The sequence below is a fragment of the Paralichthys olivaceus genome, chromosome 7 (genome assembly GCF_024713975.1).
Source record: "Paralichthys olivaceus isolate ysfri-2021 chromosome 7, ASM2471397v2, whole genome shotgun sequence".
Lineage (NCBI taxonomy): Eukaryota > Metazoa > Chordata > Actinopteri > Pleuronectiformes > Paralichthyidae > Paralichthys > Paralichthys olivaceus.
In genome coordinates this window covers 19636203-19663945 of record NC_091099.1, presented here as the reverse complement: position 1 = coordinate 19663945, position 27743 = coordinate 19636203, and the positions used below count along the sequence as shown (strand labels likewise).

Below are 27743 nucleotides of genomic sequence, written 5' to 3'. Positions count from 1 at the left end.
CACACACATCTCCAGAGGAGAGCCGGAGAGAGAGGACACACATCTCCAGAGGAGAGCCGGAGAGAGAGGACACACACACATCTCCAGAGGAGAGCCGGAGAGAGAGGACACACACACACACACATCTCCAGAGGAGAGCCGGAGAGAGAGGACACACACACATCTCCAGAGGAGAGCCGGAGAGAGAGGACACACACACATCTCCAGAGGAGAGCCGGAGAAGAAGAGGTTGCCTGGTTGAATCCTCCATCATGGCTCTGAGGGACGAGCTGCTGAAGTCCATCTGGCACGCGTTCACTGCTCTGGACCTGGACAAGAGCGGGAAAGTGTCCAAATCTCAGCTGAAGGTAAAAAACAACAACACTCAACCATAGTTCCAGGTGTTTTTGTAAGAGTCTGAAGTGAGAGCACACTCCTCCTCCGCCCTTCATCCACCGTGTCCTCTGTTAGCACAGTGTTAGCACAGTGTTAGCAGACTGCTCCTCACCTGCTCATCGATTAGCAGAAACTTCAGCAACTTCCGGGACAAAACCCACCACAATCAATCAGTCATGAGTCAAAAGGTGTTAAATGAAAGACGTTCCATTGGTTTAGAAGTCACTGTGACTGACACCTGCATCAGTCTGTGGCCCAGAGGGAAGGAGCAGGTGATGTAAAGGGATGGCAGTAGAGCTAAAGGTCTGACACTAGATTAGGAATATTATTCTAGTGCTCAAATTCAAAGTTCTCTGTGTTAAAATGGTAATTTGTTCATGAAACAATGAGTAACTCGCCCTCAGAGCTCAGCATCATTATACGAAGAATATATTAAGTGTTTTCTGCCTCTAAACAACTTAATCTGTATTCATGTCCGATGTTTCATGGTTGAATGTTTTGTTCATTGGACAAGAGCTGGGCCAGTCAGTGGAAAACTCCAGATGAAAACACAGATCAGCAAATCAAAACTTTTTTAAGTTTCCCGGAAGATAACTCGAAATGTTTACAACATTACGACATGCCCACATATTTCCAGGTCTGTTAACACTGCAGCGTGCCAGCCAAACATTGTTCATCAGCTAACATCATTAACAATAAAGGTCAGGGTTTCAGGTCGGCTGTGTCTGAATCTCAAGAGAATAGTTTATTTCTGCCTCTGTAGACCAGAATGCAATGCAGCTTGTTGTTGAAAGAGGTGGAACCCCTTCTCTTTTCTGACCCAACACCCTCTTTCTAAAATATTCTCCTCTGTGTGTATATGTTTGAGCACCATCTGAATGCAGCAGCCTGGCAAAAGATGACATGTGAAACACAGGAAATCACCAGCTTAAGAAAAACTATACATTTGTCAATAAGTGTACTCGTTTCAAAAGTTACTCCAGACATGTGTACGTCATCACAGACTGTTGCCAACAGTATAAACTGGAGTCCGATTTTTTACGAACACAATACCAATACATGTCAAAGTCCAGTAATGAACCAAGAGGAGCAATACACACAGTTCATGAAAGCTGTGTAATAATTAGAGCTGAAATAACTAGTCGATCAACAGAAAATTAATTGGTAACTATGGTTACTGTTTTAGGCAAAATGCCCTAAACCTCTAGTTCCATTTTATTAAATGGGAATATTTGCCATTAGGCTATTACTTTAGCTCTTGATTAGGCTATTTGGGAAATTTGACTATCTCTGAATGTTTCATTTTCTCTACATTTCTGTAAATTAAGTTACTGCTATATTGTATTCCTGAGTTAAAAGGTTGAATGAATGAATGAATGAAAAAAGTAGTCGATTGAATATCTTTGAGTTTTGGACTAAACCAGACATCTAACTACATCATGTTGGACCTTAGAGAATTGTAATGAGCTTTTGTGAGAAAACTGCAAATATCCTCATGTTACAGCTTCTCAAATATGAGGAGTTGCTGATTTTCTCTGTTTTTGTATTGTGAACTAAATCTTTTTAGGGTCCAAGCACTGACAGTGCCAGGACACTATTAGAATTGCTCCGATAATTGGGTTTTGTATTCTTAGTCGCACTGATTGATCCATTAGAAGATGTCACATTGTGCTCAAGGACACTGTGATGGACATTTCCTGTTTTATTTTATAGACTTCACAATTGACCTAATAAATTAAGAAATTCTATAAACACAATCAAGTAATCAAACCAAATTTTTGCTCCAGGTTCTGTCGCACAATCTGTGTACAATGATGAAGATCCCACACGACCCTGTGGCCCTGGAGGAGCATTTCAAAGACGACGATGAGGGTCCTGTTTCCAACCAGGGGTACATGCCGTACCTGAACAAGTTCATCCTGGATAAGGTCAGTCAACAACAATGATTGTCACTAGATAACCACTTGTTGATGGAAGAAGACATTATATTAAGCGCAATTCAGTCAACTCGTCAAGTCAGAAAATCAGGATGTGAAACTTCAGCTGAAGTTCAATAAAGGACATGGTGGTTCAGTGCACTATGGCTTTTCTGTGAATTTGTCCTCATCATGTTTATTTTATTTTTTTAAATTTATTTTGTCACCAAAGTGAGTCACCAGTACAGTGTAAGTGACTCTTCATCTCGTTGTGTGGGAAATGAGACAATATCAGGAGAACTAAAACAAACTCGAAAGCAGACCTGAAAAGAGATGTGGCACGAAATTCAAGGGTTTTAATTGTTTTAAATATCCATTCAGATATATCTGAAACAAAATCCTCTTACTGTCTCACTGCCAAATCCAGATAAGACAGGCTGTTGTTGTAATCCTCTGGATGGTCTTCAGTAGTTTGTGCCGTCTCAGCATGTATGTATTAATTGTGGCGAGTATGTGATCGTTGTCTCATTGATTCTTTCATTCAGTTAAGATGATCTTTTTAATGTCTCATTTAATAATGCAGAGTGTAAAAATCCATTGATTGCCACACAGCATTCATATATTGTGCTGTGTCACAGTGTTATTTCTGTCAGTCGTTGTACTCAGCTCAAACAGCCCCAGTCATTGAACACTAAGTCGATTCATTCAGCTGTCCGTCCATCCCTCTGTCCATCCGTCCCTCAGTGATGATGTTATAACGGGTCACAGCATGAATGGAACGTTGGGAGAGAAAAGGCCTTTCATTTTGTGATGTCATAAGCAACTCTGAACTCTCGCTGGCTGTCTGGTATTCTTGCAGTATGATGTCATGATGATGGTCTATGGGTGTTGCCGTGGTGAGAGGCTTGGAATTCTGTTGTGTCATAAGAAAACTCTCCTAAAGGTCACAGAACCTTTGACCTCTGGTTGGACCAGCGTGTCTGCCCAGGTCTTGACAAGTCTTAAAGTGGATTTACTCCCCTCAGCACAAAGGCCTTTTAGGCATGAAAAAGTCTTGAATTCAATTTAAAAAAGTGTTGAATATCTTCTCTTGCTTTGTTTGTTCAGTCCCAAAAATGCTGCCCCATCTTTACATTGTGTTGCTAACACTCTCGCTGGAATGTCTGAAATGATTTTCTAAACACCTATGATATGTTTAATATTGATAAAAGTTTTTGAAGTATTTCCATGTTTATTAAGATCATTAGTTGAATGATGCTTGGAATATTGCACAGGGTTATTAAAAATACTTTTACAATGATTATTGGATACATGTGATGAAATTTAAAATATATTGATTTATTTCATATTCAACTCTTGCAACATAGATCCAGAACTTAAAATGATGGAGAAATAATTTGCTAGTGTCCTTATTTAAAAATATTGAATTCACGAGTTTTATGTTTTAAAAAAAAAGAAGCAAAAACAAAGTTTGACTTAAAATCAGAGTTATTTTGTTTCAATAAATCTACTTAGCTCATCTGTTGTGTTAGTTTTTGTGCTGCTGTAAAGTTTTATGTGGACTCTGAAGGAGTTGTGGCACATATGTCAAGGTTATGGGCGGCGCTGGTGCTGCTGTTGTTGCAAAAATGTGTTCCCCTCAGAGATATCAACAGTCTATTGTGTAACTTTCCCCTGTGGGATCTTGTCACAGTCAATGAGGCAGCCTGCTTTTAAGGGTTAGGATGATGGTTCTCATGGTCTGTATTTTTTTTAATCAACAAAAAGGATCTGTGTCATGTTGTGTTCAATCTTGTTTCTGTGAAGATGGACAGACTCAGAGGAATGAACAACTGAGACTGTTTTTCATCATCATCCAGTTCCTTGTTCCGCATTTGGAAACCCAAGTTGGATTGAAAGAAAGTTGTGTAACATGTTTAACAGCCAGCAACATGAACACAATTTGTATCTGTTCCAGCTCTTTATGGTAATTAGAGAAGTAGCATCCATAACATGTTTTCTCAGCTGCACCTTTGATGAAACGTTACTTCAGATATCTTGTGCATTATTTTGTGCCCATTTGACTAGAATTCACATAAGATTATAAAATGCATGCATGTGAATAGGATTTAAATTTGACTGGACAGAGAGAGGTAACATCTCTGGTTCATTTTTCTTTTAGAAAATGGATTTAGTTTCTGGGAAACAGACGTGATGTCATGAGCAGGACCCCCCCACAAAAGAAAAAAAAAAATCCATGTAGTTTTCCATACACACTCCAACATGACCACCCCACCCACCCATTGGAGTGGTGGTGACCATGCCTTATGGGAGCAAGGGCGTCGGTCGGTACATTCAACTGCTCTCACTCCTGAGGAAACTCCACCCGCTCTCACACAGTAGAAGACTGTGTATGCATGCATGCGTGTGTGTATGTGTGTGTGTGTGTGTGTGTGTGTGTGTGTGTGTGTGTGTGTGTGTGTGTGTGTGTGTGTGTGTGTGTGTGTTATAAACATGTTTGTGTTGTCACCAGAAACTTGAAAAGCCAAGGACAACAAGAATCCTATTTTACACACTGGTAAAGTTGACAGTCAAGAAAAATGGAACCGTTACACCTGTGTTTATGTGTTTGGTAATATTTAATCTCGAATGTCATCAGATCGCTAGAAAAAGACACAAAATGACCACACACAGATGCAAAACAAAGGAAACCATTGAAATACACAAAGTGAGTCCAAACATATACAAAGTCAATGATTCTTGTTGGAATGGGGGGGTAGGAGCAAGTGAGATTTCTTTAAACCCACAGTTTCAAACTGAGGGTTATGGACATTTCCGAGAATGCCTTGCAAATCACCGGCAAGATGAGAGACAGACCCACAAATGTAGTATTTTCTCTATTGATAAGGATTTAAAAATTAAGATAATAATAATACAGCTAGCATGTTAACGTTACATATGATAATCCTGTATTTTTTACGCAATATCATGTTGCGCCCCCCCCTTTAAAGATACACAATGTATTTAATTTAACTAGCGTATAGCAGCAAGGTTACTGAACTTAACTGCTCCTCTAATAACAAATCATCCTGGCAGGGTTGCCTATAGACCACTGCTAGTAGCCTGAAGCAGTGTGCTTTTGATTTATATGTGAAATAATGCAGAGAATCCAAGCTTTTCAATTTCCATTGGCTGAATGGAAAATGTCATTGTGCTGTTCTGGTGGTCTTTCTTCTCGAGACGTAAAGGACATTTTACATGTCTGTGTCCAGGGGTGTTTTGCCTCATTTGTCTACGTGTGTGTGCGTCACCCTTGTCGTCTCTGACCCAGTCAGTAACAATGCAGCAGTAAGTCAAGCGCAGAAGTGCACACCGCTGACATTTCTTCTTGGTGAAGTACAAAGACAATGAGGACTGTGTCAGTGCGGTGAAACCTTACACCGTGATGCCAAAGAAAGAAGAGACAGAGTTAAAGCTCAGGACTCAGCACTTTGTGGTGTGTTGAAGTGAAACATTCCTCAGAAACAAGTGGTTCTCCAAACCCTGAAGTATCGAGAGTGTGTCTGTGTTTGAGTGACCGTCACAGTGAACATCTGAAACTAGGTTTTACTAAAGGTCTCTATCAGGGTAATATTTAAAAAAATATGATGAAAGTGTCATTGTTGGCTGTAATTATTCCTCCTGTCCACACGGACTAACAGAAATCCTCTGCCATTCTATTCAAGTGATAGAATTGATTCAGACATGTATTGAAGCTAATATGAGGCTTCAGGAGTTTTAATGACTTGTTCTCACGTTTGTTTTCATGGACAATGTTTCCATACTGAGCTGCTGTTGGGGAGGACATTTTCCATTTATGACACTTAAATTGGAAGATTAACATGATGGGACAAACACAAAACTCAAAAGATAAACTGTACACAGAACATGTGGATTGTAAGATGAGTAATACACTAATACTTTTTGAATAAGTTTAAGAATTTTTCTTTACACTACCAAAAACTATTTTTGCTTGATTGTGTATTATTTTAACCATAAGACTGTATAAAAAGATTGAAAATGACTTCTCCCAAGCATTAGTGTCTGAAGCCAAAGTGTCTCACCACCTAGTGGCTGGTTGCAGTATCCATCCTAAATCCTGACCCCTCCATGTTAGTAGATTGGACATGGAACAAACCTAAAGTACACATCCAATATATTTTCTCAGAGATGTTTTCTGTCATTTTAGGTTATTCTTATCACACTGATGTTTGATTAAGTATTGATTTTCCCCTATTAATGATTTAATGCTGTAAAAACGGATTGAATTGCCATGATTGAAAGCTGAGACGGACTCACGATTGGTCGAGCTATCAATGGCTTCAATCTCCTGATTGCTACTGAGCTAACTCTGGCTCCAAATGCTGTGTAGATATCCACTATATTTTTTGCCTAATTTCTGGATAGTGAGAGGAAGTGGAGATGTGGTGTCCATGTTTACATACAGTCCACGGTCATGACATACAGGGAAGGACATTTTGCAGTTGTTGCAACTCTGTTGGACCAACCACATGCAAACTGTCCTGATCACACTGAAGGAATAGAGAAACCCAGAGTCCTAACTGTAAGAAGCTTTCATATTTACAGCATCCCGTTTTGTAAAACCTGCTCTGCCGGTAACAAACACTATTCAACCTTCACATTGTGCAAGAATGGGTGAATTAGCTTCTTTGTTCTTACCGGACATTTAGAAATAAAGAGTCTCAACACATTGACCACACAGTTGTAAAGTTTTCGTATGGATTAACTGCTCAGCTAACACCCCAGTGTGTTTGATCATTTTATGCTCCTTTGGAGCAAAAAAAGCTTAAATGATTTATATCTCACATGAATACTTGTCCTGTCACTTGTGGTGAACATTTCATTTGCAACAAACCCCTTGATCAAAAACCAGCAAGTCTTGTTTAACTGGTAACAAACTGTGTAATTGTCCCTGCTTCAGTCCTGTGGACTTTCTGTGAGAGCTGTAAATGCTTCTGCTCATTAAGCTGGAGTTTGGCTCCTGAATCCTAATGGACATGTGGCGGTGGAGCTGAGGGCAGGCAGCACTGACAAGGCTCTTATTGTTGAAGTGTAGAGACCGAGACAGTGATTGACCGAGCGAGAGGAGGAATAGAAAAAGATAGAGGCCGAGAGTTACCAAGCCATGAGGACAAAGATAAACACGATGAGCATGACACAAAGAGCTGCTCTTTCATAACAAACTCTGCTTTCACAGCATCACGCTGTTCTGACTCACTCAGAACCACACGTCTAAAACACACGAGTCACCACCTGAACACAACCTGTCTCAGCATCACATGAGTAATGACAGGAGATACCGTTTTTTCAGTCTGATTTTCAGGAAAATGATAATTTCGGATTCAGCATGGAGGAAACAAAATCCTGCTGCTTTTAGAGGTGGCTATAGAAAATGTTTTTACAATTGTTTTCTAATGTAACAGGTTGATGGGAATATGTAACAATATCATTATTAAACACAGACAAATAGACATTTATGGAAAGTTTAAACAACCATAGTACAACATAAAAAGAATACTTCTCAACTGATTTGCTTAACCCTAACCCAGTTTATTGGTCCAACAGCTACAATCTTCCTATCAATCGTATCTCCACCGACGTTATAATGTCTTGTTTTTGTTGAAGCTGATGTATAGAGGTTTGGAGTCTATCAGTATTTGGGGGGATGTAGTTTGTGCTGCAGTTAAAGTGTATTGTATTTACTGAGAGATGTTTCTCTCTTAGCATGTGAGCTCTGAGGAAAGTGATGACTATCAGGAACATACTGAGACTGTGGATGCACAGTTGTATATTATGTTGGAGGAAATGATTGATTAGAGAACACTGTAACATGTTGCCTTGACTACTAACTTTTCACTTTGAGCTCAAAGGGGAGGGGGCTATGGGGATTCTGGGTGGAGTATCACTTTAACATCCAGCCCAGGTTTCCACACAGGCACTTGCCCTAAATTAGCACAATAGAAAGTTACATCAGATCCTGTGCAGCCTTGGAATAGTCCACACCACTTCACTGCAGTCATTCACGAGGACTGAATGTCTGTCTCAGCACAGAAAATGAACATAATTAAATGGCCATGAAAGAAATTAGGATTACATTCACAGAAGAAGATTGAGATACATCATTGGAAAAAGTTTGAGCTCAGTTTGTGTGATACATACACAACAATCACTTTATTAACATCAGCATTTTAGTTTGAAAAAATAATTCTTACTCAAGATCCATTCATTGGCTTTTTTGAAACCTTTAACCTAAAGACTTCATCAGCAAAAGGGATTTTATTGCAAGATCAGAAGCTGTTATAGACCAAATTAAAATAAACCTTTCAATTATTACTACCAGTACACTGACGATGGGGATAATAAAGCTAGCCTCAGTTGCACTAGCTTGAGAGTCTCAGTGCAATATCTTCACTATTACATTCATCTACCTTTTTATATGAATAAATAGTGTTCCCTTGGTTTACTCTCTATGTTGTAAAACAAAGTGGTATCCGCTACAACTCAGGTTACTTGAGTCATTGTAACTTGGTTTTGTCCATTCAACTTACAAATAACCCTACAGCACATGCAAATCATGAAATTATAATAGTTATAAGTTAAGGCTAACTGTATATTGTGTAAATAAAGCAAGTTTTGAACCAAAGCACAGCTCAGATATTGAGGTCTGAACTGGAGAATCAGTACACCAGGAAATTACAAATGTCAATGCAGCAGTGTATATAATTTTCTTCTGGAACAGAACTATAAATCTCTAGTCCAGCATTGGCTCTCCTTACATATCACAATATGACAAATGTATAAATGAATCATCATGTTGTTACGTATGAGTGTTTTCTATTGGATTACAACTAATCTTTAAAGAAATGGCAAACGATGATGAGCCATTGTGAAGCCATCAACCAAAGTGTTATGAATTATGTAAATGTGTCACACTCCAAAACGGGTCAATTTTTAATAACATGATCAGAAATACATTAACAGAGGCAGGACATTTACACTGACAGGTCTTTACATCACGTGTCTGTTGTGTGGTTATATTAGTTTAAATCTGTTTGCAATGCATTCCTCTTATTGTAACTGATAAAGCAAATACAAGTTTGGAGTGTCACAGTCAGATTAACATGTGAGTGATGTTTACATATGGGTTCATGCTATCGCTGCTGTAATTGTTGTTATCTATATTGTGTTCTTGTCTGTTTGGAGATTTGGAAACCAGATTTTGATTTGATGGCTGCTCAGACCACAATGAAATGTCTGCACCACGTTACAAAGTCTATGCAAATAGTGGTTTTTGAAAAGAAAAACTTTTCAGGGTTCAGTCCATGTTTTTCGGGTTGTTTCTCAGGGGTTTGTTGGTGGCTTGTTTTTTTAAAGGGGCAGCTGCCAAGAGTCTCCATGGAGATGCTACTGTTCACCAGCTCGAGGAAAACACTTCCACTCCACTGCACCAGTTGTACCTTTTCAAGAGCTTTCCTCCTATTTGCTCTGGAATCTGATCCTTAGAGTTTTTTTTATTTATTTTTTAACAGACCCCTTTTCTCACTTGTTTGGCAGTTTTCTGCTGGGTTTGTGTTTTCCCTCTGGGAATGAGAAGTACTTTAAATACATACAAATAACAGGAGGGGTTAAATCCTGGGTGAATTTATACACTGCTCAAAAGAATTAAGGGAACACTTTAATCCCTCATCAGAAGTTGAAAATCTTTACTGATGTAAAATCAAAATCATAAACCTATTGCTGGACGATGTAACAGGCAGCATAATATTCACCACAATGTCTCCAGACTCTTTCACGCCTGTGCTGCTGCTTGGTTGATGCCCTTCCACTGCTCTGTGCAGCTCTCCTCTTGTAACAGCCGGTCTCCTGGTATCTCCTCCATGCTCTTGAGACTGTGCTGGGACAGCAAACCTTCTTGCGATCGCACATATTTAATGAGCCATACTGGAGAAGCTGGACTACCTGTGCAAGCTGATTGGGCTGCATGTACCACCTCATGCTACCTGTAGTGACACGGACACTATCAAAACACAAAACTAGAGAAGAATCAATCAGGGAGGATAAGGAGAGAACAATCGTCTGTGGCCACCACATGTAAAACCATTCCCTTTTTGGGGGTTGTCTTGCTTTTGTCTCTCCATTCATAATCACTTGTGCTTCCTAAATGGACAGATTAATATCCCTTAAATTTATACTGTGATAATTTAGTCCCTTATATTTTTGAGCAGTGTAATAATCCCTCATCTTTCCTTTTTTTACATCTGTTGTGTCAAACATGAATCCCCAGCTCACCACAGCTGTTGTGCTCTGCTGCAGGTGACTGATAACTTTGACCGTCAGGACTTCAACAAAATGTGCTGGACTCTGTGCTCCAGGAAAAACCTGCAACAGAGTCAACTGCTCATCTCCAACGACGACGCCTTCAAGATTTGGTGCATCTTCAACTTCCTATCTGAGGACAGATATCCTCTGATCATCGTCACCGAAGAGGTGAGTGTTCAACACTGTTGTGGAAAATCTGCTGATCAATGGTCAACTCATCAATGAAGAAAACGTTCAGGAGCCCTTTGACGTCTTAAGCAGAAATATTTATTGAAGCTTGGCTAAGGAAAAATCAGAATTCATCCATACAGCATTTGTGCAGGATGATGAACCCCAACAGATCATTTGATATATGGGTGTGGTTGTTTCTAAACAATCAAATGTATTTTCTAGTTATGGAGACAGTATTGCCTGCTTACGCATTCTCATATCTGTGATGTCTAGGGAGTGAAGGCTTTGACCCGCCAAGCTCTCGTACTTCCCAAACACAACAGCCTGTTGCACTATGCCCCAGAGAGGACAAGAGACAGTGTCTATGAAAATTCCATAACAAACACACCCAAAAATCGAATTCTGTGACAAATTCCAAAGGCCACAGTGACTTCATCAGATGTGTGGTTTTGCCTGAACAACAGGTCAAATAGAATAAACTTTCTCCTGATTGACTAATTAATGGATGGACTAATTGTTTTAGGTATAACTCAGTAACCCATTTAAAGTTCTGTTGTAACAAGTGAAGAGATTAAGAGAGAAGATAAACTTCCAAAAGTGTAGAATTAAAAAAAGAAAATCGTGTTATTTAAAATCGCTTCTCATCAGTCTCCTAGATCTCCACGTTGGAAAAACACGTTTTTAATGGTTTTAAAGAAATGGTTCCTTGCTTGACCCAATGGGGGAAGTCACACTGAACAGTATTAGACTGATAACTTCCCACTTCTCTCATTGCTCATTTAAATGAAAACATCACACAGGCCAGACATGAATTCAGAGCTGGAGTTGAGCTGTACTTGTGTAGATGTGTTTTTTTCACTGCTACAGTTAAAAAACGTCTGTCGCTGAAGAGCAGAAAAGGAAGTTTCCAGCTTCCTGTTCTGTTACAAATGCTGGAAGATTTATTGTTGGGTGCTACAAACATCAGAGATGAATCACTGGAAGATTGTTTGCAGAAGCAAGTTGTATGCTGCAAGTAGCCAATGTCCAGATGAATTGTGGGAAAAATACAAGACAGGTCTCTTTGAATATAAATAGCTGTATATCGCTTCAAAGAAAAATCAGATCGATCATATTGTTTTTGTTTATGTGATGATATGATAACATTTCACGGTCTTGTTTTTGTGTATTATTATTATTGTGTTATCTATCTGTATTTGTCTCTGTGCACAGATCGAGTACTTCCTGCGTAAGCTGACGGAGGCGATGGGGGGCAGCTGGGTGGAGGAGCGGTTCGAGGACTACAAGCTGCAGCTGGACTCAAAGCAGCAGTGCTTGAGCGCCTGGGAGCTCATCAGCCTGGTGGGTTCGGGTCACTTCAGTAAAGGCATGGACCGCCAGACGCTCTCCATGGGCATCAACGAGGTCTACCAGGAGCTCATCCTGGACGTGCTCAAACAGGTGAGCTGCAGCCCTGCACAGACTGAGCTCTGATCGTTCATCTTTAAGGGTTGATTTCACACAGAACTAGAATTTATTTATGTTCCATGAAACATTGAAGATTGTAGGAGGATTTACTGTAGAATCGTTGTATTAGACTGCACTAGTTTGTCCATAACATGATCACACACCCTGCAGTTTGTTTTGACTCATCCCACTGTTCTGCTCCTGTTAATGTTCACAAGTTTAATGTGCAGCATCAGAGAATCCAGTCATTAAATGACCAGTAGATGATGAAACTCTTCTTGTTGGTGTAAATGAGCCCTGTTTCTTTCTGCAGGGATTCATGTTGAAGAAAGGTCACAAGAGGAAGAACTGGACAGAGCGCTGGTTCATGCTGAAGCCAAACTCCATGTCCTACTACGTTGGCGAGGACTTGGCTGATAAGAAAGGAAACATCTTATTGGATGGAAACTGCAACGTGGAGGCAAGAATCCAATGTTTCTCATGGAATTTATTCTTAATCTTCTACATTTTAAAAGCGCAGCTGAAAGCTCTGTGGAAATGATTAATACTCTTCCTGTTTGCAAATATTAGTGTATTTATTGTATATATTATTTGTCCCTTCAGCCTATACCTGACAAAGAGGGAAAGAAGTGCCTCTTCATCATCAGGTCGTCATTAAAAAGTTTTGAAATCAGTGCGTCGGACAAGAAGAAGAAGCAGGAGTGGATGCATGGTGAGTAGAAATGAGACTTATTACTAAACTGAAAAACATAGACATTATTATTTTCACTACTCACCTGATAATCGGCTTTTAACTCTGCTGACATGGTGACTCACTTCATTATTTCTCACTCATTCATTCCACACTGCTGAAAGAGAGTTTTAACCAAAGTTGCATTTTTTTGATGGTGAAAGTTGATAATATTTCATTGACCTCAATAGAAAACTGATATGTGAATATAAAATTAAATTAAATATCAGATTGGGGTGCTCAGGGTTGAAATATTTGAAACTAAAGCCCAGGTTGTTCTTCATTACACTTAGAACAAAATGTTTTATCTGCTTATTTATTTCTCAATTAATCAATAATCATTTATTATATGCAGTATAATGGCCGAAAATAGTTTTATTTTGCAACTTCAGAGAATAAAAGAAAAAAAATTAGCAGATATCGTTCCTTGAAAGATTTATGAAATGATTATCAAGATAATTTAGCAATAGGGATTATTCTCCATCACAGCCTTATAAACCTGAAATATATATATTTTTTAAATCAATATCATTATATTTTTTAAAACTTGAGTTATTGATCAATGCGTAAAATGTCAGAAAATTGCAAAAAACAACATATTGACTCATTCAAATTGATGTATTTTGTCTGAGCAAAAGCCACAAACCCAAAGATGCAGATTGGATTTACAGGTGAATCCAGCTTGAGTAGCAAAGAAGCTGCCACCAGAAAAAAAAAAAAAAGAAATCAAAATCACTGACATTATTATTTTCCTCTCAGCCATTCAGACCTGTGTGAGTCTGCTGCGTCAGGGACGACCGGCGCCGCATTGTGAGGCTCGGCAGAAGCGGCGGGAGCTGCGATTGAAGCAGCAGGCAGAGCAGGAGGAGCTGGAGCTGAGGATGAGGGAGCTGCAGACAGCCAACGAGGCCAAACAGCTGGAGCTGGAGAACATGAGGAAGGTGAGGAGAAAACCTCAGATATATGTGCCAAAAGCACAACACTAGTTCAAATATGTCCTCAGCAATAAAGACAAACTAAAAACTAAACTTTGCAAACAAGGCAGAACTTATGGCAGAGCTGTTAAACTGCACAATTAGCTGTGGCTACTAAATGTACTTTTCTATAAAAGAATAAAATATGTTGTAAAGACCCGGAAGAGATACTGACAAAGATGAGAGGCTTATATAGAACAACAACACTGAAGTGGACTGGTGATGAAAATACATGTGTGGCAAAACAGGAGGATTGTACGTCAGTATTAGAGAGATCAGAATGTGTTTTCTGTTTAAATATGTGCTCAGCAAAGAAGAAGTTAGTCATTCACTGGAATAAGTTGGTAAAAAAAACCTGAGGGATTTCCCCAGAGGAGAATTATATACCTATAAAGTTAAAGCAGCCGACTCAGACAAAGTTGGAAGGAGATGTTTTCAGATCCTGAAGGAAGAGGACATGTTGTCCCGAATAGTATCTGAAGCAGCACTGGCTGTATATCTTTGACAAGGACATTGTGTAGCTGCTTAAGACAAACATCTTCATAGTTGACTCAGCACTTTGGATATGAAGTGTCAGCTCTTTACTTGGAAACAATCTCAGATAAATCTCTGTTCATCCACTGTTCTCTGAGTTCTTTTGTACTCTCATCATACTGAACCTGTCACAAAATGAAGAACATCCAACGATGAAAGGTTCTTTTTCTTTTCTTGTTCCACTAGTTTGTGGCATGTGATCATTTTACAGAGTATCTCTCCTATGGATATAAGCTGAAGTCAACTAGAATGACACAGTGGAGCACATTCCTCTGCCAAGACCCCCCAGTTCCCTTAAATTCCATCAAACTGCACCAAATTTCCTTACATCAGTTCCTAAGTGTTTTTCATCAAGATCCATGAATTATGCTGTAGAAATCTCAAAAAACTATACTATATATATAAACAATATTTTTTCTCAGTGTTAAAGAAAGTGAAAAAATATAATAAAAAAACAAAACAGAAGCAAAATGATTGTAGTGTGATTTAAAAAGTCAATATTGTGCTTTAAAATAAAGGTCACAAGTAAATCTTTTATAGTGTTCCCCATATTTGGAAATGTGCAGCCTATATGGTTGTTGTGGGGAAGCAAGACAACACAAACCTAATAAGAAATATTTTTTATTACTTTTTAAACAAGACTTTGAGGTGGACTTATACAGTAAGAGCAATAATTAGAGGTAGCATTGTTATCTGTTAATAACACTGCACTGGCACAGGTATCCACAGTATCAGTGTAGTGGGACAGGAGGACGACACTGTTGCGTTACATAGCAGCATGTCCACTTGTTTGGCTCAGTGTAAACAGGTAATGGTGCCAAAAGGAGGACCAGGATCTGTTTTCATTATCCTACTTCAATTAACCTGACATCACCCATCCTGATCACATATACTATGAAGTTTCTTATCCAGCTACGAGAACATTCCTGTGACAGAGGCCGAGTCTGTGATAATGAGTGACATTGAGGAAAGTTCTTGACATTCAGCAAAGTGAAACATTGGTGGTTTACCTCGGTAACAAGTGAAACAGCTTCATAGGACTGAAACTCAGAGTAAAACCTGAGGTTACCTCAGTAGTACAGGCCCCTGATCGTCTTTATAGGAATATGAGTTGAAAAGGGAACCCTTCCATTCATATAAATAACCGCAGTGAGTTAACACAACAGTTTCCTGAGCAGAGAACTCAGAAAATAAGTCTGAACATTTGACAAAACACCATGCAGCAGCAAAGTTTCCACTTTAATCAGTGAAATATGCTAAACGCATGTTCCTGTGAGATTACTCCCTGTATTTCTGCCAGTTATCTCAATATAAAGATAAAATGACTGCTGCCATGATTACTTCTCTTCTTATAAAACTTACAAAGCTTTGTGCATAGTGTCAGTCTGATTTGATGACACCAACTGTTGCAGATAGAAGTCACGGTGTTTTATTTTGTGTCAAATTCTGTAGTTCTTGGTGAGCTCGCTCTGTCAGAAGAGGGAAATACTGCAGCTAATGATTCCTATCAGACGTGTCGTCACTGCAGTGTCAGTGCGGCTGATAGCAACATTCCTCAGATCAAACCATGTCTATCATGTTTAGTGTTCTTATAAATGACACCGTGAATATATTTTTGTCTATGAAACTATTTGTTTCAATCACACTCTGCTTCATTATACACAACTAAAGTAGGTCACCTAAACACTCATGGTGTTCAGCTCCACCCGCAGCCTCATGAATAGTCTGTCACTTGGTGCAAACAGAGGAATGTGGATTGAACTGAGGGGGGTAGGACAAGTTTCCATCAGACATGTTTTTCCCGTTAATCTCCCAAAACCTGAGTCACACTGCAGCCTGTTCACACTGACTGACTGGTCATGTTGACATTCAGTCATGATGTGGATTTACCTGATGATGAATAGCTGCTTCCTGTTAACACTGTAAATGGTTTAACAGGAAGTGTCAGTTTCACAGTGGAGAGCTGACGTCGTCCGAGCGGACTGTAGTTTTACACCTTTAGCTGTTAAAGTTGAATTATTCATTTATGGTTGTAGACGTCAGAACTTTAAAATAAAGCTGTTTATTTTCAGAGACGTTTTTTGTTTTGTTTATTCACATCATTGTAATATTTACACTCAACAGATTCACCTCTACTATATTTTCATCCAATTAGATTCTACGTTAAGGAGGATCATAATGTTCAGTTAAAGGAAATGTGTTTATTATTGAGGCCATATGTGACTGCACTGGTATTTGTTTCCCATGTGTAGACAAGACCATGTCCCATAGTATGGCTAGACTGTCACTCAGTCAAACAGCCCCTTTAAATTCAAACAAGCCCCACCAAATTGCACACACTCATAAATATCAGTCCCCTAAATATGCACGTTTCTTTTTTAATTAGGATGTCTGCATTGTAATAGTTAGAGAGAATTGATGGCTCTCTGAGCTCAAAACAAAATGTTCATGGAAATCCATTTGAATGATCGTATTAACTCACGTTATCGTTCAACTCAATAAAAACACAAACTCCACAATTTGCAACAGGTTTCCCGCACATACAGGACATGTTGCATCATTATGGCAAGAGTTGTGTACAGAGCAGTAGAGAACAGTTTGTGTTTGTTGGGGACAACGCTGCACAACAATCTGCCATTGAGGTGCAAATCTCAGTCTCACAGAGCTGATGGCCTCAATGCACAATGGACACACATGCATGGTTACAGAGAGAGTCTCATGGTGGTCTGCACAAATGATTGGACTCTCTGTCTTACACACACACACACACAAATATACAATAGTGACCCTGCCTCTCACACTATACTGCTGTACTGCATTCGACATACAGTTCACAGCTGGATTACATAACTTAACATCAGGTTACTGCTTAACAACCCACAATTTGGTACTCACCTATTATTATTATTATTATTATTATTGTTATTATTATACCTGCTCTAATACATTGAGGGTTTGATGTGCTGCTCCATCAACATATATTCTGAGTTTATGCTCGATCTACAATAGCAAAAAAAGGGAAGTTTTTTAACAAAAGGCACCCAGAGACTGAATGTCCATGTTTGCTCTTTATTCTCACACATTGAATCTTGTTACCTTTAATTATTTCTGCTATTCAAAGAAAATAGAAATTCAGCAACAAACGAGCAATAGCACACAGACAAAAAGGGAAATTAACAAAGCACGTAAGGAAACACCAGCAGCTGACTGGCACACAGGAAGACAGAGTTCATGCTTCACTATTTGTAACGGTCAAAGTGAGGAAAAGATCATGATGCATTGTGTTGCTACATTTACTGTTTGTGGGGGAAAGGAGCCAACTCTGAAGCCATTTCTATCTCAGTGACTAAGAGTAAACACGTCATAAAGCTAATTTAGCGTCATATCTGTGAGTTTGTAATGCCAGTAAGTTGTAGATATTTTAGTCATGTCCCTTACTGCAATGGCCTTAGGTTTCTTCAGATATCACCAGACAACTTAATGAATCCTAAATAAAGGTTGCAGTGTTATAGCAGCAACTATAGATACATCCCCAAAACAGTGAGATAGGGAAATAACAATAAAATATATAATTACATATAATCATGACAAAAAAAGAGAGCAGAGATTGACCTGTAGCTATATACTGTATACACACAGAGGTTCAGGTGATGTTCAGGTGATCTCCATGAGAGAGTAGAAGTAAAAGTAGTAGTAAAAAAAAAGAATGTACCTGTAAACAGCCAAAATAGAAACACTTTAAAGGGGTTTTATCTACTGAGAATATTTGACCTTGCATTCTTCGACTGATTTGTTTTTCTGGTGGCCAGGCTCTGGAAGAAGGAGCGGCTCAAGCAGCAGAAGAAGAACGAAGACGGCTTCAGACCCAGACTGAACTCCAGGACCGCTACAGGATGGACCTGGAGAGAGAGAAAATGGTAAGTGGGCCCGTCATCCTCCGCTGAGTCATTATGTCGAAACAAGTAATGTAGCAAGAGCAACCTGACGGCAAGTTTTTATGTAGAAGTATCAGGGTAAGTGAATTGACGAGAGAACAACTTGAAATAGATTTAAACTGATGAACCGCTACAGCTCATGTTGAGGGTCATTAAACAAAGTTTCTGCACAGTCTTCAAATGTCTTAAAAAAAGTCTAAAATTCAGTTATCTCAATTATTGGCCTTAGAAGCTCTGAAAAGATTTTGTACTAGTTTTTAAATATGTTTAGGTAGGTTGTGATTAAATTTTTCTTTTAACAATATAATCCACTGTTCTTTAAAAAAAGCAGCATGCTTCTTTTAATCATCATTCATTAATGCAGTAATTCATTATTTGATCTATGCAAGATCAGTAAATAGTAAAAATATCTGTTACAGTTTCTCAGAGGACTTGTTTGGGTGAGCAACATTAATTTGTCATTTGGCAGTGTAATAAAAAGAAAATTGATTTTCATAAGCTTGAATTTTGAATTGATTATTAAAATTGTTGATTAAAATGTACCTGATCATCACAGGCGGATTTGCATTTGTGTACACTGTATAAATTACACACTCTATCACACAAGGGTGAAATTAAAAGGGTAAGCAGAGGAACGAGGCAGCTGATTTATTCCGTTACTTGTTCAATAAAAGTGTTCCCCAGGAGTATTTATATAAATTATGTATTTAATAATAATACACGTTATTTGTATAGCACACTTCATACAAGAACTGCAGCTCAAAGTGCTTTACATACAATATTGTTAAAAATAACATGTTAATAAATGTATGAGAACAGTAAAATGTGACATTTAAAAGAAAAGGAAATAAAAACTGAAAAAAATGCATAAAAAGGAAAAAGTGATTAAAAATCATAAAATCACAGGAGTGCGGGCAAGTGTAAGATCCAGGTAAAGGCTGAAGCAAAGAGACATTTTTTAGTTTAGATGTTTACCGAGCCAGCTTCTCCGATATCTATCTATCTCCCGTTTCACAACTTTGGAGCGTAATTTACAAAAACTGTATCTCCGATGTTCTTTTGGCCGTTGTTCTCAAACAGACTCTCTGCAGATGATCTCAGTGATCCATTCAGAGCCTCGTATGTAAGGAGGAGAACCTTAATGTCCGTCCTGTGTGTAACAGACAACCAGGGCAGAGCAGCTAGAACTGATGTGTTCTGTCCTCTTGGTTCTGGTTAACAGCCGAGCAGCAGAGTTCTGAATGAGCTGGGGTCGCTCTATTGTTTTCATTAAGAGGCTGGAAAAAGTGCATTACAGTAATCCAGTGTGCGAGAAATTAAAGCATGAATCAGCTTTTCAGCATCTGTGTGAGTTATAAATGGCTGAACCGTTGCTCTGTTTCTGAAGTGGAAATATGACGTATTGGCCTCCTTGTTAATGTGGGCCGCGAAACTCAGATCTGAGTCTAAGATAACACCTAGACTAGAATTTAATCCAAGGAGTTAGCTGACCCAGATAATTCTTCCAGCATTTCTCTCTTTGCTCTGATTGAGATGACTTTGTGATTGAAGAAAAGTTGAAGGACACCGGGGTGTTATTGAAATGTTCAATGATGTCATTTAAAGAGTGGCCATGACTGTATGGTTCCGTTGATCTTATTATATCACAGGACGTCAGCCTGCTCATTAAGGATTCTCTTGTCAACCAGAATTTCTCATTTGGTCTTTGCAATGGTTATAGTGACATCATAAAATACACAAAGATGATTAGAGATAAGTGATTCACACACTGAAACATTCTCCATGTTCAACCCTCTTGTTATCACAAAGTCCAGGGCGGTTACCATGGTGATGGATGGCTTCCTGTACATGATGGGTCAGGTCAAAGCCCTCAAGTAAATGAATAAGCTCTGTAGCTTTGGGATCATTCTTGTTATCAACATAATTATAGTTCCTTCAGAAATAACAGTAAAAACTTTGGTGGCTGATATACTGTGATCATTAAAACAGATAATTTTGCTTAGAGCTCAACAGCTAAATATTCAAATGATGTGAATTCTGCCAGGTTAATGTCACTGCAGACCAACTGTGTGGAATAGATCACTGCGACCCCTCCCCCTCTTTTGTTTTGTCTTGCTGACTGATAAAACTCATAGTTTGGAGGACAGATCTCAGCCATGTCTCAACCAGGAGCATACAGTCTCATCATGGACTGTTGACTAGGAATGATTTGTTGGCCAAAGATCTGACATTAAGAAAAAGGTAACTTCAGCTGTTGTGAGACCGGTTTGGAAGCTGGTTGTGGCTGAACATGAACAGTTCTAAGATTACTGAGACATGTGCCAGGTCGTCTATCATTGTCTTTGAACCATGTCACCGGCATGTTGGAAGAAGTGTCATGGGGCTGGTCTCAGTTTGGTTGGACCTTTGACTGCTGATTGTTTCTTATCTAATAAGAGACTGTTTCAGTGCAGCAGCTTTAATCAATTCCCTGATCGGTGATGGATTTTATATAAATTAATTAATATTTATATGAATTCCAGGTTAATTACTGCTGTGTTTTTTTTTCTACAGGTACGACAGCAGATGGAGGAGCAGGTGGCCCAGAAGTCCACTGAGCTGGAGCAGTACCTGCAGCGGGTCAGAGAGCTGGAGGACATGTACAGTCAACTGGAGGATGCTCTGGAGGACGAGAGACGGGCCAGACAGGACGAGGAGGCCGTCCGTAGGCTACAGGCACGGTCAGTCAATGAGGAGTAAAGGTTGCATTAAATATCTTTGCAAATATATTTAGCAACTACAGAGAAAAAACATTTCTAGAAAGGAAGTCAGGGTTATAATGTGGTAATTCAGTCAGACCAACAGAAAAACTCTGTAATTTCTGTTTAAACTCTCAAATATCAAATATATTATCATCGTAATTTAAAAATCCTGGATCCTTCAGATTCTAATGAATGAAACACAGCAGCAGTTTTCATACCTGCATGGTTCACTGTGATTCAACCCAATAACACTGAACTCTATGAAGTCTGTTAGTTCATGAACAAACACACACTTGGTGAGGTTAATGTCACATTTTGCAGCAGTTCATCATTAGGGCTTTCCTCATCTGATGGTGTATTATTTCAATTTGACATTTACTGCACAGTAAACGGTCTCTAATGGGGTTACAACATAAGACCACCTCCAAACTGTCTGCTCCTCTGTTTTATTACACATGCACACACAGCCAGACGTTTAACTTCTACTTCCCTCTCTCCACCATGTTTCCTCCCTAGTCCTTCCTTCCTCTTTGCTGACATTTACTTTCCACCACATGTTTGATGAAGCTGTAAAGAACATGTTCGCAGCACTGTGTTGACCAGCGTTCACAATAAACAGTCCTTTATCTTCATGTAGGCCAGTTGTCGATTCTTTCATTAAAACTAATACAAACTCTGTGCTAAAGATGACTACATATTTACCTTTATTCCCATACTCTTTAGATTAAAGAACTTAACCATAGTAAATAGTTGCACCAGCACCACCTGCTGACATGTTGTCCAACTACAACAACCTATAACGTCTAAAATAGTTGAGAATTGTATTTAATGGACAGAGGAAATATGTCTGTCACACATTTAGTGACATTTGGTACTCACCTTGATATTGTTATATTAAATGTGTTTATACCTGACGGTTTGTTATATATACAGGTCATGTGTGCATGTATCCTCATTTACATGATTATACCCCTCAGCATCAGTGTTTGTGGAAATGAGAAGCATGTCTCTACTAAATGTCTTATATTTAAAGCATGTGACTTTCCCCTCATCCATGTTAATGTCTGTGTGGAGCAGGTTACTGGAGGAAGAGGCTACAAAGAGGGCAGAGCTGGAGCAGATCCATCTGCAGCAGCAGCTGGCCATCTCAGAGACGGAGGCTGAGAAACAGGAGCTGGAGAGGGAACGTCAGGCTAAAGAGAGCGCCCTGCAGGCTGCGATGACACAACTGGAACAACTGGAGCAAGAGAGACAGGGTGCCCTGGAGCAGTACCAGGTCAGCGAAGAGACTAATTGTGTCCTAAATCAAATCACAGTTAATTAGATCACTAGGGACCTGCCTAGGATCTCTGGAGAATTGGGAGTGTGGAAGATTCTCCGCTCAGACACATTCACACTGGCAATGAATCCTCTGCAGTATTCAGGTGTGCTGTGGGGCAGCAGGCAGAGGCAGGATGTAATATTTCTGCTGCGGAGATGACGTGTTTTTGTTATATATCACAAACTTTGATATCTCCATCAGTGTCTTCTATCTGGATGACACATTATCATCTTGAGATATTTGTTTGTCTTTTTTGCATTTTTGCATTTGTTGCATATTAGAAGCATCATCAACTCCCACACTCGCTCGTGGTGAATCCTGCAGAGGATCTGCAAATGATTGGGGACTCTATACTAGGGGGTCAGGTGGAGAAAGTCCACAGAAACTCACTCTGACATTTGGGTTCACACACAAACATACTGTGTAATATATATATATATATATATATATATATATCTCACTATAAGATGCAGCTATTGAGACATAACAGAACATCGAAACAAGGTTCCCAAAGTACTGTTCTTAAATCTTACAACTACATGCTTTCAGGGAAGAAAACAACAGTTTATATTTTATAACTTGATAATAACTGCAGTGTTTTGACTATGGTTCTGTGCATGAGACAGACGGTGATAAAGAAACTGGAGGACGCAGCCAACAACACAAAGACCTGGAAGCACAAGGTGGCTGAACATGAGGGCTTTTTACGGCTCATTCAACCAGGTAACAAACACACACTTTCTGCTTGTAGTACTTTGTAAAACTGAAGGGATAAACCTTTCTCTAAATGGCTATGTGTCAAGAAGTGTTGATAAAACCAAACACTCGTCCAACCTCGTTCTTCTGTTGGATAGAATAGTTGTGTTTCATACATAACAATAGCTCTGAAATAGCTTCGCTACCGAGAAGATGTGGAGAATCTGATGTGTGAACACAGCAGGTGATCCACCGCTGGACTCACAGGGAGCGAGTAGCTTCTAACATGTGACAGACGCAAAAATGAAAACAAATATCAGCAACAAAAAGCAGTGACACACGTGTAGAAAACACAGATGAAGATGCCTAGAGAGTTTGTGGCGATGAGAGCCGACATTGTGTGTGTTGTCAAGAAAATCTTGTGATCTCAACAACGGAGTTGATAAGTTACTTCCTGCACCGCCTGCTCCACCTCTCGCCTGAATAATGCAGAGGATTTGTTGCTGTTGTGAACGTGTGAGAACCTCCTGCTGTGTTGTGCATGTGTGAAAAGCAAACTGCTGGTTAAGGCCGGACCTATTCTCCGGACTTTATCCACAGGTCATGTCTGAAAACAGCTAGATTTTCAATTGGCTGGAGATCTCATTTAGAGAAGGTTGTTTCCTACAAAGTAACAAGATGACTTTAATACACATACCTGTTTGTCCTTTGGTAAATTTTCTACAGTTCCTTCAGGTAAAGTTTTTGCTTGCAGTTATGTTTAGTCTTAAATCTTGAATAACTTTACATTCTAACAAAACTTAATGTAATAACATTCACTTCTGTGTGTTTAAATCTGGTTGTGTAACCACTAATCTCTGGTTTAATTATTCTGTGTAAAGCACTTTGAATTCCCTTGTTGTTGAAATGTACTAATGAACTTGCGTGATTTTGAAATGTACTCCAGGATACACGAGTACAATATGACATTACCTTTGTCCTCTTTTTCACATCCTTTTTTAATCTTTGAATAAAGAGATGACGTTATTCTGCGTCCTCTGTCCCTCAGCTCCCTTCAGACCTTTGTAATCTCTCTTTGGGTTTGTCCCTTAGGCTACAGCTAAGTGTCAGCGTAGTTAATATTATTTTAAAGTCCTTACTTATTTCCTCTGACCACAAGTGATCTGAACAACCAGGCTCAGGTCTTAGGTGGTAATTACATTAATAACCTTACCTCCAAGTTCTTTAAATCAGGCTCACTGCCATTACCCACTGTTTAATACTAAAACATTAGATTAAAGCATCAAACTATTTGTCCAGTTGAAGTTTGAAAGTTCACTCAACCTCACAGTGTCATAGAAATAAAGTTCACAAAATGTTCTAGTCCACCTTGAAGGATATATCCGTCTCGGGTCCATCATCTCCTGTCCTGTTTTGTTCTCCAGGTTCCAAGGGACAGAGGTTGATCACTAACTGGGGCCCAGCAGCCTTTTCTGACGCGGAGCTCAACCTGAGGGAGAAGAAGTGGAAGGACACGAAGAACCAGACAACACAGGCTCAGTAGAGGCTGAACCTTAGACATGTTGACACCTCAGAGGAGATGAAGAGAGACTGCTGGGATATATAGACATTAATGAGAGAAACATTTTATGGTAAAGGTTCAGTGTGTGAGATTGAGGTGTGAAATGGATCTATTGACAGAAGTTGAATGTAAAATAATCCTAGTGATGTTTTATCTAGTGTTTCATCTAAATTGTACAAATTGTTGTTTTCTTCACCCTTGAATGGGCCCTTTATATCTCAGTACTTTACATTTACATCAGGAGCGGGTCCTCCCTACGGAGGCAGCCATGTTTTTTACATTAGTCCAAAGTGGACAAACTTAACACCTTTTGAGTTTTTATGACAACTGAAGGCTTCCACAGCTTCTCCTTCGTGTTTGGAAGGTGAGGGTGAGGTGAGGGGTATTCAGCTGCAACATGCAACTTCACCACTAGATGTCACAAAAGTCCACACACTGAACCTTTGAGGGGCATTAAGTCAGGAAGTTTATCCCTTTTATGAATTTTTAGTGTTGACCTTTAAACAAGTAGCTGTCTGTTTAGAATGCCAGATCAATGGAGCAGTCACATTTTCCCATTGTGCAGTAATTTTTTTACAGAAATCCTACAAAAAAAGAGAACTGATTACAGGAATTAAATGGACGTGTGAGGTGAGTTCACTTTAGTATTTAATACTGATGTTTAACCCTAATTTAGCGAGCACATATGAATATGCAGAGGAAATAACAAAAAAGTGCCTTGAACCTCTTCATTTTTCAAGAGTTTAGCATTTAATCTTTTGCAGAACCAGCAGCCAGAGGCTACAAGTATATTCATACCTCAGTGAGTGTCCATGCAACTGCCTTTTTTATTTTCCTCTACTTAATCTGGACTGTCTGTTTGAACTCTATCAATGCACTACATTTGGTCCAACACAAACAGTTTTAAGGTGTTTTAAGTATCAGGTTGTTGTTGAGTTAATCAACAATTGTTGGGGCCAATTGTTCAATAGATTTTATCCGGATAAAAGTAATCCAGATTGGATCAAATCCTGAAAACAGATTGTTCCAAAGAGAAAAAAGGGATTCTGAAATCTGATTAGATTATGTAGTCTAATTTTGGTTTTAATCTGGATCAGGTTGGGCTGGTCAAAACGTTTAGGTAGGATAGGGATACATTTGATCCTAAAAAGATGGATTATTCTGATCCCAGGAGAAGGGTGGATTCAGAGGGGATTTTGACAACACATATTTCTTGAGCTATGTCATTTGTTGTATCATTTTTGACTGAGTAAGATTTTTTGGGATATAAGAAAATGCAAATAATCTAATAAAATAATCAAATTATACAACATTTGCATCATGTAGTGAGAATACATATTTATTTACATTTTGCATTTGATTTGTTTAACCATTACAATTATGAGGGAGATGAAATAGATATTAGGCTCCCTATCAACCTGTCAGTTAATTAAAGTGAAGAAAATAGTAAAGGTTTCTGATCACATAAAATAATGACCTAAATAAATTTCAGTTTCAAACACATATTTGAATCTAATACTTCTTTATAACTGGTCTCATCATGAATTAAGAATAGTTTTTTTCTCTGTTTTCTGTTGGACATTTAACAAAATTTTATAATTTAATGTGTACAAATTATCTGCAAATTTCTTTTGCCTATATGTTTATTTTTGTTGTGGGTCAGATGAGGGGTCTGGCTGTTTAAAAGAGGAGGTAAAGTGTTTTTTTTGTATTGTTTTGTCAATTCCTGTCTTTTTAAATAAAAACTCTCACAAAAGTGACCCCACACTGGCTACTCGATGTGTAATTCTTCACATAGCTAGTAGCATATATTGTGATTTGAAGTCCCATTTAGCTTGATGCTTATCCAGACTTGGTTATCTTAAAAAGTCTATCTGGATCAGAATGATCTAATCCAGTGTTGCTTTCAACAACAAAGAAGTCCTGGAAAGAATCCAAAACACCCCAAAACGTAGAAGAAAAATATATTATCTATGCGAACTATATATAGAAAATGAGTATTAACTGGCCAGTACAGAGTGACATGAAACAAAACAAAATGTATTTGTTATGTAGTTATGTAGCCACTTTTGACCCTCCATACATCCAATATAACCATAGACCTATAGGTGGTGCTACATTCTCCTCACAATATCAGAAATAAAATCAATTTGAATCAGTTAATTTTATTTTCTCATTACTGAAACAAGCATGTCAGTGTAGCAGTAGGATATGAGATGTGTGTTGTGGAGGATGAGAGGAACTAGCATGTTTTGCTTACAGTAATGAATCTATTATGACTGGTTCATGTACTTAGCTTATGTGTTAACCATCTTGTAGCTTATCCTCTCTGTGATGTATCTTTGGAGAGTAAAACTTGATTGATTTATGTTTTTCTACATAAAAACGTCATTTAAAAATGAAACACTGTTGTGCATCATGTTTTAACAGACTACAGGACCTGATGAAAAATATGCATTTTGAAGACTGAAGATTTCTGTGTTTATTCTAAAATTCAATCAACTGTCCTCTGAAATGAAAATGGAAACATTGTAGTAATAAGACTCAGCTCAAATAATATAACAAATAATGACTTATTATGTGTAAATAACACACTGTGCAATAAAGAGCACAACATTATCTTTAATATTATGTTTTTTTATTTGATATAAAGTGTAGTTTTCATTTTGAAAAAAATGATGAAATACTATATCAGAGGAATATCAAGGGATACTCTGAGAAGGTACAATAAAAGCCGGCACCAATATCTCACAACATCCAGGCTTGACACATAAAACTGTAACGTTTTGATGATCAATCAATAACTTGTATTAACTTTTTTTCAGTCTAATATTTTTTTCACAATGTCACGCTCACCGTTATGCTATAAAACACTGAGAGAACAAGCACAGAGTTTAACAAATAAAAACAATATAACCAATACAGATACTGTTTAAACAAGCATGTTTTTCAGTTTACTATAGACGTACTCTGAGGGAGCGACAG

At 38.6% G+C, this 27743-nt stretch overlaps 1 protein-coding gene across 1 annotated transcript; it reads left to right on the top strand.

The window, feature by feature from the left end:
- The first annotated feature begins 80 nt into the window (after nucleotides 1-80).
- On the top strand, nucleotides 81-26525 carry swap70b (switching B cell complex subunit SWAP70b). Its single transcript, XM_020114003.2, has 12 exons — nucleotides 81-347; nucleotides 2163-2303; nucleotides 10644-10817; nucleotides 12033-12260; nucleotides 12580-12726; nucleotides 12870-12978; nucleotides 13756-13937; nucleotides 18314-18421; nucleotides 20993-21159; nucleotides 22258-22456; nucleotides 23128-23224; nucleotides 24622-26525. Exons 1-12 carry the CDS (start codon nucleotides 252-254, stop codon nucleotides 24738-24740), a joined length of 1767 nt encoding a protein of 588 aa, XP_019969562.2. The 5' UTR covers nucleotides 81-251; the 3' UTR covers nucleotides 24741-26525.
- Nucleotides 26526-27743: the final 1218 nt, after the last annotated feature.

Excerpts from the sequence above, each read along its gene's own strand:
- swap70b (XM_020114003.2), top strand. The coding sequence starts at position 252 with ATGGCTCTGAGGGACGAGCTGCTGAAGTCCATCTGGCACGCGTTCACT. Across the intron at positions 12,727-12,869 it reads ATGGAAACTGCAACGTGGAG|CCTATACCTGACAAAGAGGG; the intron begins GCAAGAATCCAA and ends TTGTCCCTTCAG. Across the intron at positions 22,457-23,127 it reads GTGCCCTGGAGCAGTACCAG|ACGGTGATAAAGAAACTGGA; the intron begins GTCAGCGAAGAG and ends TGCATGAGACAG.